The sequence below is a fragment of the Thamnophis elegans genome, chromosome 1 (genome assembly GCF_009769535.1).
Source record: "Thamnophis elegans isolate rThaEle1 chromosome 1, rThaEle1.pri, whole genome shotgun sequence".
Lineage (NCBI taxonomy): Eukaryota > Metazoa > Chordata > Lepidosauria > Squamata > Colubridae > Thamnophis > Thamnophis elegans.
In genome coordinates this window covers 97,617,927-97,634,720 of record NC_045541.1, presented here as the reverse complement: position 1 = coordinate 97,634,720, position 16,794 = coordinate 97,617,927, and the positions used below count along the sequence as shown (strand labels likewise).

The window sequence follows — 16,794 nt, the reverse complement described above, 5'->3', positions numbered from 1 at the left end:
TTTGTGAACTGTTTTTATATAAAGTTGTCATCAAAGAAGATGAATACAATGACTTTTGGTCCTTGATCAATAACAATATGAAGTCCATGGTGTTTTAAGTTTTGGAATTATCACTGTGGAGTTTTAGTCTTTTGATCGTATGTTTCCATCCTTGCTTCCTAATTCCCCCCTCCGGTGTGTGTGTGTGTGTGTGTGTGTGTGTGTGTGTAAATAAAAGTTATCTGCCACTCAACTATTGATTACAGATGTCCTGGCTTATTTGCAGTAATTTCAACCAAAGTCTATTACAGGGCTGTAAACTCACGGCCCGCAGGCCACATACGTCACGCGCTGGCCATACCCATGCCCGGTTTAGCAAAGGTGAAAAAAAGTCATGGTACGTAATGCGACACTGTCATGACGATGCGAGTGTGACACCCTGATCTATTATATAATTTAAACATTGACATCATAACCCTATGTTCCTTTCTCTTTTCCTCACAAGCTCTCTTGATATGACTAGCAAACCCTATTTTTCTGGAGCTATGATTAATTAATATTCTCTACATATTTGTAGAAAAAAATAATATTTTCCCATTTTCCTGAGCAGATATTCATCTCCATTGTAGTCAGAAAGTAATAATATAAAGTATAGTATCAGTATATGGCTTTCCCTATAAATAAACATGGATGTTGGATCTTTACCTAGTTTCAATGTGGAATCCTTGGTGCTTTCTGAGCTTGGTCGTTTCCTTGCAGATATTTCATTACTCACAATCCACTACTACTTCCTAAAACAAGGATATTATTTCTTTATTGCATTTTGAAACTGTGTCAAATTATCTGGAGGAAAGATCATTTCTTTGGTTCTCCTGCTACAGTACAGAAGAAAGACACGATATTGCAGTTCATCTGATACACTGAAATCAGTTGGCTTCCAATTTAGAGCATCCTCTTAACTTGGGTTTTCTTTAGATCTGTGAAATTTTATTCTCAGAATTCATCGCAGTTGAAATCCATGGTGATGGCTAGGATGAGAAAGGCTGGTCTGGTGCTAATGCTATCTCATCTTGATTAAAATAGGTCACACTGCACTGTATTTCAGATTTCAAATTGTAATTACAGAATTTCATCTATTAGCAGTCTGCAAATAATGTACAGGTAGTCCTCAATTTACAACAGTTCATTTAGTGACTGTTCGAAGTTACAATGGCACTACAAAAAGTGACTTATAACATTTTTCACAATTACAACCGTTGCAGCATCCCCGTGGTCACATGATCAAAATTTGGACGCTTGGCAACTGGCTCATATTTACGACAGTTGCAGTGTCCAGGGGTCATGGGATCACCTTTTGTGACCTTCTGACCAGTAAAGCCAATGGTGAAACCAGATTCACTTAACAACCACGTTACTAACTTTAAAAACTGCAGTGATTCAATTAACTGTGGCAGGAAAAGTCGTTAAATGGGACAAAGTTCACAACAAATGTCTCACTCAGCAACAGAAATTGTGGGCTCAGTTGTGGTTGTAAGTCGAGGACTACCTGTATATCCAAAACCACCTTGTTTCAGATTTAGTCCTCTGGAAAAACAGGGCTCCTGTAGTTTAGGATTCCAGTAAATAATAAGCATACCCAGCTTGTCCCAAAGGTGCTTTTTCAGGAGACAACTGGACTTTCTTGTTTTTTTCTTTTGAAGACATTTCGCTTCTCATCCAAGAAGCTTCTTCATCTCTGGCAGGTCAGTGGGGAATGGAAGGATCTATCCTGTCAGAGCTGAAAAAGCTTCTTGGATGAGAAGCAAAATGTCTTTGAAAGAAAAAAACGAATTGTCTCCTGGAAAAGCACCTTTGGGACAAGGTGCAACGTGACTTGAATGACTGAGAATCTCTACAGATTTTCATACCCAGCAGAATGATGGATTCTCTCACTCTATTTTCAGTGCTTTAAAGTCAGTTTGTGTAATGGTTAAGGCATCAGGCTAGAAACCAAGAGAATTCTATTCCTGACCTGAGCACAATGTCAGCTGGCTGACCCTGGGCCACTCACTAACTCTCAGCCCTAGGAAGAAGCCAGTGATAAGCACTTATGAAACCACGTTTAAAAATGCAGGGATCAGTCCAGGCAGTCATTTGAGTCAATTTGGACTCAAAGAGAGCAAAAAAAGAGATTTTAAAAAAGTTATAGTTTTAAAACTGAGAAAATATCTGTATGTAATCATGGTTGATAAAGCTTTCAGATCATTTTTTTACATTCTAAACTTTTTTTCCTGTAACTAAGGAATTGACTGAGAGTGTCATTATGAGTAAATAACCAAGATTAATAGCGGCTTTTCTAGAACTGGTGATTTTGAAATATCCAGGAAATTATAAAAATGTGCTTTATTTATCATGCAATGTCAAAGAATATACATTCGGCAGTCAAATGTGGGTGAATATGAATAATGCCTTTGTCATACTCTATTTACGTTCATGAAAATCTGTTAATATGCAAGACTGAACTGGGTACATTTTCAAGGATATTTCTATTTTATGGGTTGAACAATTCCTGAACATCATTTGTAAACTGAATGAGTATAATAGAATTGCTGGGCTATAAAGAGGAGAATAGATTTTCTGGCTCCACTATAGATATATAATAAATATTAGTGTCTTCTTGAAAATACTCAAGAATAGATTTCAAGCTTCTGGTAGTTTGTTCCAGTCTTAGGATGTTGGTATATGAAATATTAGGTGTACGTATTTAGTCTGAATCTCATAACCATTGTTTCATCCTTATCTTAAGTGGAAAAATGGATTATTTATTTGGTTTGGCCATTTTTATTTGTTGTTGGAAGGGTATTCTATTTTTTACAGTGGAAGAATTTTTATCTTCACTGCACAGAGAAAACATAACAACTCTCCATTTTCATGATTCACTTGTAAAATCATTTATACTATTTCACATTTGTTGAATTTTAAAAACATATTTTTACAGTGTTCCCAACCAAGAGCTATGTACAAAAATGACTTTTAAAATTCTGCCATAAATCAAATAATTAAAAAAAAATCATTTTGGAAAGGAAGACTGGTCCTGAAGTAATAGTTGCCCTGCAAAAACTAGAGAAGTATTGAACCTGGGTACTTGAGAGACCGCCTGCTGCCAATTACCTCCACCAGACTGATTAGATCCCACAGATTAGGCCTCCTCCGAATTCCCTCCGCCGGCCAGTGTCGACTGGCGGACTACTCGGAGGAGAGCCTTCTCTGTGGCTGCTCCGACCCTCTGGAACGAACTCCCCGGGGAGATTCGAACCCCTTACCACCCTCCAGGCCTTCCGCATAGCCTTCCGCATAAAACCTGGCTGTTCCGACAGGCCTGGGGCTAAAGAATCGTTGCCCCTATCTCGAATGGTATGATTGTTGCGCTTTTAAATTATGTATTGTTTTGTGTTGTCAAATTGTCTGTATCCCCCTTCCCTTGTTTGAGTTGTGAGCCGCCCTGAGTCCCCTTGGGGAAAAGGGCGGCATACAAATGAAATAAACAAACAAACAAGACAGTCATGTGTTCATTTGTTGCTTAAAACACAATAGAAAAGGAACCAGATGAGCTTATCTCAAGAGAAAGGGTATTTATAACTGGAGTGCCACCATTGAGAAGACCAACTTCTAGGTACCACACTATGAGACAGATTTGTTAGAATGACAGACGGGTTTTTTTAAAAAGAAAAAGTTAAAAATGTAACATATTGCTGTGATATGGAGCGATGAATAATGCAATGGAAAAAAGTGTATCTTCTGATCCTTAGTCAGCACGGAGCGTTTTTGAAGTTATGCAGACTGCATTGCAAGCTACTTTTAGCATTTTCAAAAGTTATTTCACCACACAGTGTTAGCGAGCAGCAATTAAAAAAGCAATTAATAGTCCTGAACTCAAAACTGAGAGCAAAATTATGTATTTTTGGCTTGAGTTCACACATATAATTATATATCGATCTTACAAATAACAGGTTTTGCTGAGGTAAATGCCTTTGATACCAAGGGGCGGGGGGAGTGAGCCTTTGGCCTTTAGCACTGTCTTCCAGGTATCCCTGATGGTACGTTTGTGCATCTTACACTCTTCCCTTAGAATTGTTCCATCTGAGAATGCTGAGAACTATACTATAAAACCTGAAAGTTAAAATAGTTATCAGCCACTCCAAAATCCATATATAACTTTCTTTTGTTTGGTCATCAAACTCATATTTGTTCTACCTTGCAGCGGATAGACTGCCATGTTGTCTCAGTTCCAGAATTGGAATTTTCATCTGACTTCGTCTTGATGGTCACCAAGACTTCCATGTGTACGGTAAGTTTTGTTTCACTTGTAGAAATATTTCTGGGGATCAGATGAACCTTATTTATTGACTGATTGTCTTGCCAACAGTTAAGTTGTTCTTCTTGAGTCTTTGACTGTCATGTTTTTTCCCCTTTAAAAAAAAAATTATATATTTTCTCTTTGTGTGCAATAAATGATTTGTGGACAGCGTACTATCTGGGTCAGTTTGTTTACATAATAATATTAAACTCCTAATTTCTACCTCTATTATCCAACCATTGATAAAATAAGTTCCAAATTTTAAAATATTTTGTGTCTTCCTTTTCTTTTATCTTCATTGTTAATCTGCCATTTCTGCACAGTATCATATTTTTTTAAATTATCTCTTCTGTGGGTGTTTTCTCATTTTTCCAGTATTGTGCAAATACAGTTCTAGCTGCTGTCAAAACATGTAATATTAAATATACCTTCCCTTTATCATATTTTTCTGGTTTGCCTAACAGAAATAATTCTGGTTTGTAGTCTATATGCTGTCTTAACATTTTTTTCCAACCATGTATGTATTTTCGTCCAATTGTTTTTGCTTTTTTGTTTTTCCTAATACATATTTTATCTTACCTTATATTTTAGCTTTATGTTGTGGGTTTATACATAAAAACCTATAGGTTATCCGTTTTTAAAGTATAGATCCTTTAAAACTAAGTGGTATAATTCTCTTGCCTTTAAAACTCTTGTTGCTTGTTTTCAGTAATTGTCATTAATGTCATGGAAATGTGACTTCATGTTATACTTTTCCCAAAATTTGCTTCAGATAATCCCTCAGTGTTCCAGAAAAAGATAGTGAATCCATTCCACCAGTGATTTCCATTCCATTCTATGAGCCACGGTGGTGCAGTGGTTAGTGCAGTACTTCTTCTACTTCTGCTGACTGCCAGCTGACTGCAATTTGGCAGTTCAAATCTCACCAGATTTAAGGTTGACTCAGCCTTCCATCCTTCCGAGGTGGGTAAAATGAGGACCCAAATTGTTGGGGGCAATATGCTGACTCTGTAAACTGCTTAGAGAGGGCTGTAAAGCACTGTAAAGTAGTATATAAGTCTACGTGCTGCTATCTATGGATAGGCAGAATTAACTGTAATCCCACTAAGCATTTTTGGATTTATTCAAGATTGTATAAAATACTTCCTGCATCTTTCCTTTTTTTTTTCAATTGGTACAAGCTTTATCCATTTCCAAATTCCATTTTATTGTTTTGTAGACATTGATATTCTCCTGTCCTAGAATGGAATGTAAGGTTTGGAAGTTATTGGTCTTTTATTAAATTTTTGTGGCACTACACAGAAAACAAACACATTACCTCACATTATTTGTACTTTTTAATTTATTGACATTTTATGATGAGAATTTTATGATGAAATTCCAGAGATTAGTCACAGGTTGACAGTCCATCCATCATAATAGGCTGCCTAACCTTGCAGTAAATAAATGGCTATTGAGTGATTTATTCATCATTTGTAGCCAGACAGAAACTTTTTTCAGACATTGACTAATAAAAGTACAATCAATAAAATGAACAACACAAAACTATCTCCTAACAATAAGAACTGTTAGCACAACTTGTGGGCAAAGTTTATACATAATGTAAGAAAAGTTTGCTGCTTTAGAGAAATAATTTTTATCTTACTTTTTAAATAGAAAACAGTGTTTAATAGTGCAAATAAAAGCTATCAGTGCCCCAGAAATTTAAATAAAAGAGGAGTAATTAAATGGTGTTGAAGATCCCTATAGAACTGGCAATACAGAAAGACATGAGCAGTCAATAAATAGTGGAATACATTATTAGTGTTTGTTGGAGATGGTTAAATATATATATATTTTGCTTGATTTTGGAACCTCAGTTTTGATTAGATTTACAATAAAAATTTAAGGCTTAATGTAAGGCTTACAACATTTTGTGAACTAGAAAACTGAGAAGGTGATTTTGTGTGACATTACCAGTCAAGTATATGTAGTGCTGCAACCTGGAAGAAATCTATCAGTTTCATTTTATCATAAAAAATAATAATTCATTCTCTCCAGTAGGTGGTGCAAAGTATTAACTTCCCCCCCCCCCCATCTACCCATCCACCCTACCAACAAACTTGCATTCAACCTATTCATACAGTAGTATGAATTTAGGCAATATTTTCACATTTTATGTTAGAAGATAAAAGTGTTAAATCTGCTCAATTAGACTTCTTTCATAGCCAACCCTTGTTATGTTTGTTGTATTTTTTGCCACTTATTTGCTTGGAATTTAGCACAGGCGCATCTTGATATATTGTAGATAGTTACATCCAGTACCTATCAAAGATACAATTTTATATCATTCACCAGTCTATATATTTTTCTCACATGTCAACTTGATAATCAGTATAGAAAATAAACTAGGCAATGTGCATAACTGCCGTATATTATGTGAATTTATCAGGCATGAACACCACAGATAGAGGCACCTATAATCAAATATTTACATCTATTGTCTATCTGGTATTTCTCCATGGCTTATCAGTGTGTAAAAGTGTTAGAGTATATTATTCATAGATCAAAACATATACCAGGGAATTGAAATGGAACACCAATAAATCGAAATTGCAATTTTAGACTTGAATCTCTATCTTAATGACTAGATTGTATTCTTGACCAGTTCTTGGCCGGTTGAGTAGAGTGCCGAACTAAAATCAATCCTGTGCTCTTTGAGTGTTTAATATAATAATAATATTCAGAGGTATATTGAAGTAGAAATGCTTATCCACTATAAAATGAATACTGGGAGGAAAAACTCAAGGATGTCAATTTGCCTTGCTTCTTATTTGAATAACAATAATAGAATAACAGAGTTGGAAGGAAAACTAGAGGTCTTCTGTCCAACTCTCTGCTCAGAAAACCTGCTGTCCCACTGCTCAGGAAACCATCTACGAGTGATGGCGAACCTTTTCGGCACCAGTGTAGAAAAGGGAGCGCAAGCGCGCTAGTCGGGGCCACAACCCAGAAGAGGAGCTGCACAGGGGGCAGGCGCACTGGAAAATGAATGTCTGGTTTCTGGCACTTGCATGTGCAGCAGCAAGCTAATCTTCCGGTTACTGGCGCGCATGCACATGCAATGATCAACTCACACTGGAAAACAGAAGAGCAGCTCTTCCAGTTTCCAGCACTACCACACGCACGAAGGCCAGCTGATGCATCGTTCACTCATGCGCAGCAGAAATCCAGAAGAGGAATGGGTGACGTAACGCATGCCAGGTGACATAGTTCCGTGTGCCACTTCGGGCATGAGTGCCATAGGTTTGCCATCACCACCCTAAACCATTTGAAACAAATGGTTGTCCAATCACTTCTTAAAAACTTCCAGTGTTGTAGCATTCACAAATTGTTCCACTGATTAACTGTTTTGTCAGGAAATTTCTCCTTCATTCTAGGTTACTTCTCTCTTTGATTAATTTCCATCCATTGCTTCTTGTCCTGCCCTCAGGTGCATTCGGGAATAGCTTTACTCCCTCTTCTTTGTGGCAACCCCTGAGATATTGGAACACTGCTATCATATCACCTCATTAAATTAGACATACAGCATAGTCACTCCATATATGACATTAAAATACCTATATTCCAGTATTGTAGGGGGGCAGAGCAATACAATGCATTAATATGAAGATCTAACTGAATTTTGGAAGCCGTAATTGCATGAGGTATAAATGCTGCTATGTACTTCTGAAGATTAGGAAACAAAAGATTGGGAACCTTTTGTGTCTGTGGGAGTGTCCATGATCTATTATTTTGTGCTTTGAGTTCAGTTTTTACTATTACCTTTTATTGGCTGGTAACCTTAATCTCTTCTTGCACCACTGCCATATAATTTAATGATTTAGCGCTTTCTTTTTTCTTTTTACAATTTATGGGAAGTAGAGATCCACATGATGTAGTAGAGCAGAATGAGATATACCCAGTGGTGGGATTCTTTTTTTTTTTTTTTACTATCGGTTCTGTGGGCATGGCTTGGTGGGCATGGTTTAGTGGGCATGGCAAAGGTAGGATACTGTTAAAATCTGTTAAATTCTCCATTCCCACCCCACTCCAGGGGAAGGTTACTGCAAAATCCTCATTCCCTCCCAACACGCTGGGAGTCAGAAGGCAGAGAATAGATGGGGGCAGGACCAGTCAGAGATGGTATTTACTGGTTCTCCGAACTACTCAAAATTTCGGCTACCGGTTCTCCAGAACTGGTCAGAACCTGCTGAATACTACTTCTGGATATATCTCCCCTTTGGAAGGTGGAGATAGAGTCCAGAAAAGGTGTGAATAATCTTTTAGTTTTTTTCTTAGAACAAATCCACCTTTCTCAAAATAGTAGTTTCAAGGTGTTTGGATTTTTAGGGAAGGTATGTACATTGAGATTACCCCCTAAAGGGAGGTTTAATGACAAAAATAATTGTTTCTAGTGTAATCTTTACTGATTCCTGCATGTCCAGCATTTATTTTTCAGTCCAATCAGAGGCGTGTTATAGGGTTGGACCATATCTTTGCCTTTTGTTTCAACTTTTTCTATATTTTGTCCTCTCACCTTCAACTTGGCTAAGCACTTGCATTACCTTTTATTGACAGCCAATATTATGATATTATGCTGTTTTCCTAGCATTGTTCAAGCCCTCAGCTGGGATTTGGCCTCCACTTTTTAGTAGGCAAAAAATGTCATAATCTTTAAAAACCCAAAATGTCCTCAGAATTCAATTCTTAAAGGCTTGAAGGGCAGAACTGTACATTGAAAGGATATAATAATTATCTTACAATCTTATATTCAATGTGATTAAGAAATCCTTCAATGTTTCTCAAGCCTCAGAAATACCGGCCATTGCAGTGTCTGGGCAGGAGAATGGATATAATGATTATAATCATTTTTCTATTCTGTCTAACTCCATGTCATTTACAGTACTCAGAAGCTTAAATGTGTTTTGTCGCAGAATATATAAATTACTATCTTCAATAGTGTACTTAGACCAGCTAGTTGAGATTCTGTATTTACTAGTGAACAAGGCTCATCAGAAATCACTATTTTATTTTTTACTGCCTTCCATAATTTCCCAGTCTCTTTTACATCTGCATTTGCAATCTTATGGTACTTGTTATTTTGAAACTCTGGTGCTTTCTCCTATGAATTTTCTTTCTGCATATACTTCTGAAAGAGAAGTTTAAGGTCATCTGTCTTCTTGCTGCCTGCCAATATTTGTTGATAAACTGCTATGGGTCTTTTTATAATCAGCAGTGTTGTCTGCAAGGGATAAGGGTCAAAATAATCTAAGATGGTAGTCGACTAAATACTAAAGACTAAATACTAAAATTGAAGCCCACACTTCTGCAGATGTTTACAGTCTCCACGTATGTCCACTAATAAAGTAGTAAACTTTGAGGGAACACAAGCCTCGGAGTTTTATTTCGTTAGGGGTGTTTTTTGGAACCCTGACAGCCAGAGCTTTGATTACACAATCTCAACAAATTGTGCCATTTTTTTAAAACTTCTGATCCTTCATCCAATATATGTTGGTGGCAGTAGTAGTATGCATTTTTAAGTCACCAGGTCTAAATCAGCATTGCAAGGGAATTCAGCTCTCATTTCTTCCCCAATCTCTAATTGCAAGTTATCTTCAAAAGATGAAAGTTCTTCACATCTCCAGTCAAGCTCTACATATTTGTCAGAATTACAAGAATGTGACTCACTTATCCAGTCCTCAGTGTTCATTTATTACAGTACAATTGAGCCACTTAAGAAGCAGGTTCCTACTTTGCTGTAGTACAAAATCGACAAGTAACTAAATTGCATGACATATTGCTACATAATATCAGTCATAGTCAATTATATATTGCTACACATTCCTATTAATTTGTATTATAAACTTTGAGATGTTCCACTTTAAATTTAGTTAAACAGAAAACATTGTACTGCTGTAGCCAGTATAACTGTAAGCTCCAGTGACTTATAACTGGCACATGTATTACATTCTATCATAAAGCTATATATTCTTCAGTGAATACTAAAATCAGGAGAGAGAGAGAGAAAGAGAGAGTGTTCTGGATAGAAAGCAAGGATAGGTAATCCTTAATTTATTTTTTAATAATAGTCTAGTTATCCTTGCTGCTGAATTGTTTTTGCTTTGGGGGAACTGAATTTTTTTTAAAGCTATATGAAGATAGCGAATTGCCTCCATAGGTCCTGAAGGATTAACAAGTTTGCACTTGTCCATCCATCTTCTCATATCATCCAGGATGACAGAGTATCTAAATCTGATGTAAATTTGAATTTGAATGGATCCCAATAAACAGTATCCTTCAAAGCTTCCTCATTTTTGAAAGCTACTACCCATTCCCTCATTCCAGAACCTCTCAAGTGTGCAAGACTGCATAGATGGAACCATATTTGGTTGCATCTGCCAGAGGGTTGGCTTTCAAGAATCTCACCATGTCCTGTCTGAAAGGAGTGCTTATTATTCCTCAAGTCCAAAATCTCAACTCTGTCCATGCAGATTTGAAAAGCCAAATTGACAAGGATAGTGTGTGTGTGTGTGTGTGTGTAATTTCCACAAAATTAAGATCCAACCGCAAATAAGTCCTAACATGATTTTTCAGGATGCACGTAATACATGGCCTACCCCCAAAATAAGCTCCAGTTAAGATTGTCAGCCAAATGGACCCATTTAGTACCAAATAGTTATATGTTGTAGACCACTACCTCCAGGAAGCTCGTCCCCATCTTCAGGTTGCTGGCATCCAAATATCACAGCACAAACTGTCAAGGAGCATTCATTTGTATATTTTAAAAAATGTCTATATCAGCATAGCTACAGGTAATTTTAGCTTCAGGTGAAATTAGATGCAAATTCATCATAACAAAAACTTTTTGGACACTAAGATTCTTTTAACATAAAAGTCATTTCATTCACTGGGCATGGTTTTAGTACATTGGTGACAAAAAAAGTAAACCTTTGTATGTTCCCAACAGTGTATGCTAGAAAATAGACCCTTATGTACAGTATGCTTTGATGTGTTTGCTACACATTTGTAGCGCTAGACTGCTGAGATTCAGAACAAGGTAAGCAAGAAGCTAATTGCATATGCCAGATCTCAGCAGTTTCACATTGTTTTGCTTGTGGCTACATTTCCCTACTGTTTGTTTTCCTCCATGATTCTTTGCAACCTCATTGCAAAGGGAGTAGAAAATAAAAGGGACTAGAAAATTAAACATTGTTAGTATATGAGAGACAACATGAAATCCAGGTGTAAATTCAAAACAAAATTAATATAAATTGAATTTTAGGGTGTGTTTTTTTTAAAGCATTTGTATGAGGTCCAGTTAATAATACTCAAGATATTCTCTTACAGTATTGTGGGTTTTTACTTTTGCTTTGTTTTGCATTTTAGAGATGGAAAATGACCATGAGCATTACAAATAACTAAAATACATTTTTCTTTGATCCTCCCCTTGAGAAAAAAGATCATTCAGTTATATCCATGTTCTGAATTGTTTTAATTGAAGGAGTACTGTTTTAAATGTTTAAGTAGTATTTCTGCTGCAGAAACGTATGATTGTTTCATTCTCCCTCTCTCCTGCATGCCTTACAAGCATGTCATCTCCATGGTTGAATAAACTCCATCAAAAGCACATTATTCTCCTACTTCTGTGGCCAGCTGCCTAATTGTATCTACTCTAGCTGCATGCTGTTGGAGCGTGATACCAATGAGAAATAAAAAATGATAAATTGCTCCCTGCAACTGATAGTGATGATGGTAACTTTTAATTTCCCTTCGCCTAAGTGAACTGGCTAGATTACCTGCTTTCAGAGGCTGCTGTATAAACCAGTCAATGATATATAATCTGGGCAAATTGTTTTCTTTTCTGAAGGAGATAATTCAAGTAAATGAAGTGGCTATAATATTACCCCATGATTTGGTTTATCTTCAACCATAAGTGCAGATTAACAACTGAGTAAATTTGGAGACTGGTGGCATCCCAGCCGAATATAAATAAATATAACTAAAGTTGAAATGAATAAATTATATACACACTGTGCTTTTAATGCTTATTTTTGCAATGCTTTTTAAGTAAAACACGTCCCTCTGTAAAAATGGAGTGAATAAGAATTCTGAATACTGAAAATAATTAGGCATGTACAAAACATATTAACTTCCCCTCCCTTTTCCTCTCCTGTTATTGTGTTGCAGCTCTGATTTGGCAACATTAAGGCTGCTGATGTTGATTATGTACATGCTGTCTATAATAGATTTGGAAGGATCTCTAGATTGAGGCAACTAACTTAACCTACATTTCGCTTGTGCATTAATTTCACCGGTCTGTATGCCAGCTTAATGATTAAATTTGCAGCTCTGGTGCTCTTCATTTTTCCCCTTGTACAGATGACTTGGTTTATGACCAGGAGAAATTCTGCGTTTTTGTGCATTTTTACATCTCATTAACGTATTTTACTGTCTTCTGGTTGCTTTTATTTCCAGTAGCTCCCTTCACCATCCGCACCATCTTTGACTTGGAAATGCTGAGAACAGAAAGCAGAATAATTTATTTGATCACAATGTCTGTCAACATAAAATAGCCTTTCAAAATGCATGTCAAGTCAGGGTTTCAGTTCTCTATGACCAATCCTGTCCTGTTCATTTTTGATTTCCTAGTGGGGCACTCTTCAATATTTTTTGATAGATTGTTACACATATCCTAGAATTTGTCATGAGTACTCATCTGAGTATCTATAGATTTGCTGTCAAAGATGAACTGCAGAGATAGAGAAGGTGAGGCAGTGGTAAGGATAGTTTATCTATCAAAACCAAAGAAATATCTCATCATGGTAAGCCAGTTCTTATGTGCTCTTTTTGTTAGTCATGCAGATAATTCTTCAGATGTCTTCAATTCTGGATTTAAATAGGGTTTATTGGCCTATTCTATTCTAGATTTTTAATAATATAGTTTAGTCATGTTTGGCTGTATCATATAAAATGAGGATTTTTGCTCTCGGATCATAAATAATTGTTTCAAATCTTGATTACAGAAATTCTTGAAATACTTTCCACAATGGAATGCACAAATTCAAACAGATTAATAGAAAATTATGTACAAAAACAACAATTACTTTAGGACAGATTTCCCTTTTAAAGCCATTAGAGAGCAATCCTAAACAAACAAAGAAACTACGGTAGTAGAATCTCTCCTACTTGCAAAATCCTGCAAAGCTCCATGCAGTGATATACAGAGAAATAGATTACTGTATGCCCTCAAAGCTTTTTGTGGGTTTAATCGAGTCTCTAGGAGTGGGAAGAGAAGGAAGCTAGCAGCAAAGTGTTTCTTTCTCATACTAATCCTTCTCAGGAAACCATTACCATGTTAGACCTGGTGAACAATCCTTCTGAAAAAAATCAACCTCCGTTTGGAACAATTGTCATGTACAATTGCATTTTTGGCAGCTCACAGCATTGCAATTTAGAAATACTGTGTGGCCAAGACCCGCTTGATATTTCTGATATTGACAATTGACCACCCGTTATGTAATTTGCTGTTCCATGGACCCATGATGCTAAGGTTGCTGTGGACCAACTGCTTAGAATAATTGAATTTGAAGAATAAGCTCTTGTTCTTTTAGTAATTATTTTCTTTAATCCCCTTTGTTTAAACTGTATTTGGTTGGCCTTAGTATTTTAAGGGGAAAGATAAAGGGAAATAATTGTTTGTATAAACCTTAAATCATATTATTAAAAGTTCAAAGCTAACAGTTTAAAAGTAATTTATTTTATTACAGTGGCTAGCTATTTTCAAAAATAATTAGCCACTGAAATAATAAAATGATTAATTCTACCATGTGGTGCTTTTGGGAGATGCTTCCACCAATGTTAATTAGGCAATTGCTAAAAAAATTAAGTTCCAAATGTTTTATGGCGTTAAGTCATACAAATGAGCTCATGACTTAATATTTGCTGTGGAAGAAGTAATACTGGACTTCAAGGATGTCTTGAGTCCAAATTGTAGAAGAATCCAGCCTTAAAAATAAATGCGTAGCCATAGTGAAACTTGTCACCATTATCTCTAGATTTAATAGCCCAGTGAACTCTGCACCTGCCTTACCAAACTTGATCATAAATATTCAGAGATTCTTCATGGTTTGAAAGCTAGGTACTTTGAGGATTGCTTTCTCCAATCAGAATTGACTTGAATAAGACACTTCACTGGGAGAACCTGCTTGTAGTACCCATTGTTGGAGTACTACAGGAAAAGAGGTTGAAACCAGAAACATGACTTTGTATTTGTACCATGGACATTCCAATTGATGCAATTATGTTTTAATTCTGTAAACTGCTTACTGTCATTGCTAATCAGTATCTATCACTCAATCAATCAGTCAATTAATTAAAATGCAGCAGATAGAAAATTGAAGCTAGCCAACTCTTAGGATAATGAGAAGCTCATTAGAGTACAGGAACTTGTGGTGTCGGTGTCAAATTTAAATGTTTGTTATCAAACCCTCAAAAGACTAGTGCTAGAATACTGTGCTTTTGCCTACTTGAACTGGAGGAAATTATTTCTTAGTAGTATTTCTTGTGATCCAGGCTTAAGTATCAATCTGTGCAATGCAGGTAACATTCCAATCTGCAGACATTAGTTGTTAAACTTCTATCGGGACTTACTTTAAAGTTAAACTTTTCTCTTTGGTAAAAGAAAGCTGAATGACTAAACCATTAAATTCCTGGCTTGAAAGTTTTATAGGACACGACACAGGCTATATTAACCTTCTGTTGCTATTTATGCTTACCTGCTCGAATTAATTCCTGTGTTCATTAGTGATTTGTAACTATATTTGGCAACTAGTTTTCCATAGAAAAATGTACAATCCAATCTAAAAGTTTTGCTACTCTCTTCACATAAAAAGTAGAAAGCACATTCCATTACCTCGGATGAGGAGGGGAAAAAAGATATAAAACTCGCACTTTTTAACAGTTTTTGTTTACTAAACCTGTTTGAAACTGTCTTACAGTATTTGACTTGCAAATACAGTTATATAAATGGATATCCCACTTTCCCTTTTTTCTGATTAGTTAGGCATAACTGTGTATTATTGGCCTAGGATGAATAATGAATATATATGCATTGGTCTTATATAGCTGTTTACCTTATGAAACCCAATAGCTCACATTTATAAAATCCAAAGACAGTAAAACAAGAAACCTGGTACCTCACCAGCAATCTGTAATCCATTGAACAATATGATCCCCAGGCTCCAACCTACCTTATCCCAAAGCCTGGAGGAAAAGCTAACACTTAATGGCATTCCTGAAAGCTAAAAGGTTGAGGACTTACTGGATACCAGGGGGGAAACTCAGGGTAGATAGCTGCTACTGTAGAAAAATTGAGCTTCCTTGATCCCATGCATGTGGTATTTTGAAGCACCCTGAAGACATGGCTCTTCGCTCCCAGCCTTTGGCAAAGGGGATTGAAGCTTGTTTGGATAATGTGTGTTTCTTTTTTTTCCTGTCCTTTTTGCTGTTATCCTTGCTATTATTTTTATCCTTCATTTTTGTTCATTGCTGCATTTTTTCCATTTGTTTTTAATATTTTTGATTTGTTAATCACCTGGAGTCTTTTGAAAACAGGTGGAATAAATAAATAAATAAATAAATAGACTAGAATTAAATAGATAAATAAAAACATAAAAAATGGCAGCATGTAAGAAAAGAGATCTGAAGGACACCCACCCTATCTAATCTGGTGGGGTGAGTGGATACTGTCATGGACATGAATTGATTTGATTTGATTTGATTTTGATTTATTAGACATTTATAGGCCGCCCTTTTCCCTGAGGGGACTCAGGGCGGCTTACAATCAAAAAGGAAGGGGAGTGTAGGACAATACAAAAAGAAGTGTGCACAAAAGTAAGTTAGACAGTAAAACTCAACATTCACTCAGCATTCGGGAGGGGCAAAAATAAGATTATCCCCAGGCCTGACGGGCTAGCCAGTTCTTGAGGGCTGTGCGGAAGGCCTGGACGGTGGTGAGGGTACGAATCTCCACGGGGAGATTGTTCCATAGTGTCGGAGCCGCAACAGAGAAGGCTCTCCTCCGAGTAGTCGCCAGTCGGCACTGACTGGCGGATGGAATACGGAGGAGGCCAACTCTATGCGATCTGATGGGACGCAGGGAGGTAATTGGCAGAAGGCGGTCTCTCAAATAGCCAGATCCACTACCATGGAGCGCTTTATAGGTGGTGAGTAGGACCTTGAAGTGCACCCGGAGATCGACAGGTAGCCAGTGCAGCTCACGGAGGATCGGTGTTATGTGGGCGAACCGTGGTGCGCCCACGATCACTCGCGCGGCCGCATTCTGGACTAGCTGAAGTCTCCGGATGCTCTTCAAGGGCAGCCCCATGTAGAGCACATTACAGTATTCCAGCCTGGAGATCACAAGGGCTCGAGTGACTGTTGTGAGGGCCTCCCGATTC

The 16,794-nt window shown here is 36.9% G+C and overlaps 1 protein-coding gene across 1 annotated transcript in view; it reads left to right on the top strand.

The window, feature by feature from the left end:
• Positions 1-16,794, top strand: part of PRMT3 (protein arginine methyltransferase 3) — a 74,319-nt gene that overhangs the window by 45,496 nt on the left and 12,029 nt on the right. The window contains 1 exon segment of the mRNA XM_032224926.1: positions 4,220-4,306. Within this exon segment, the coding sequence (XP_032080817.1) occupies positions 4,220-4,306 (87 nt within the window).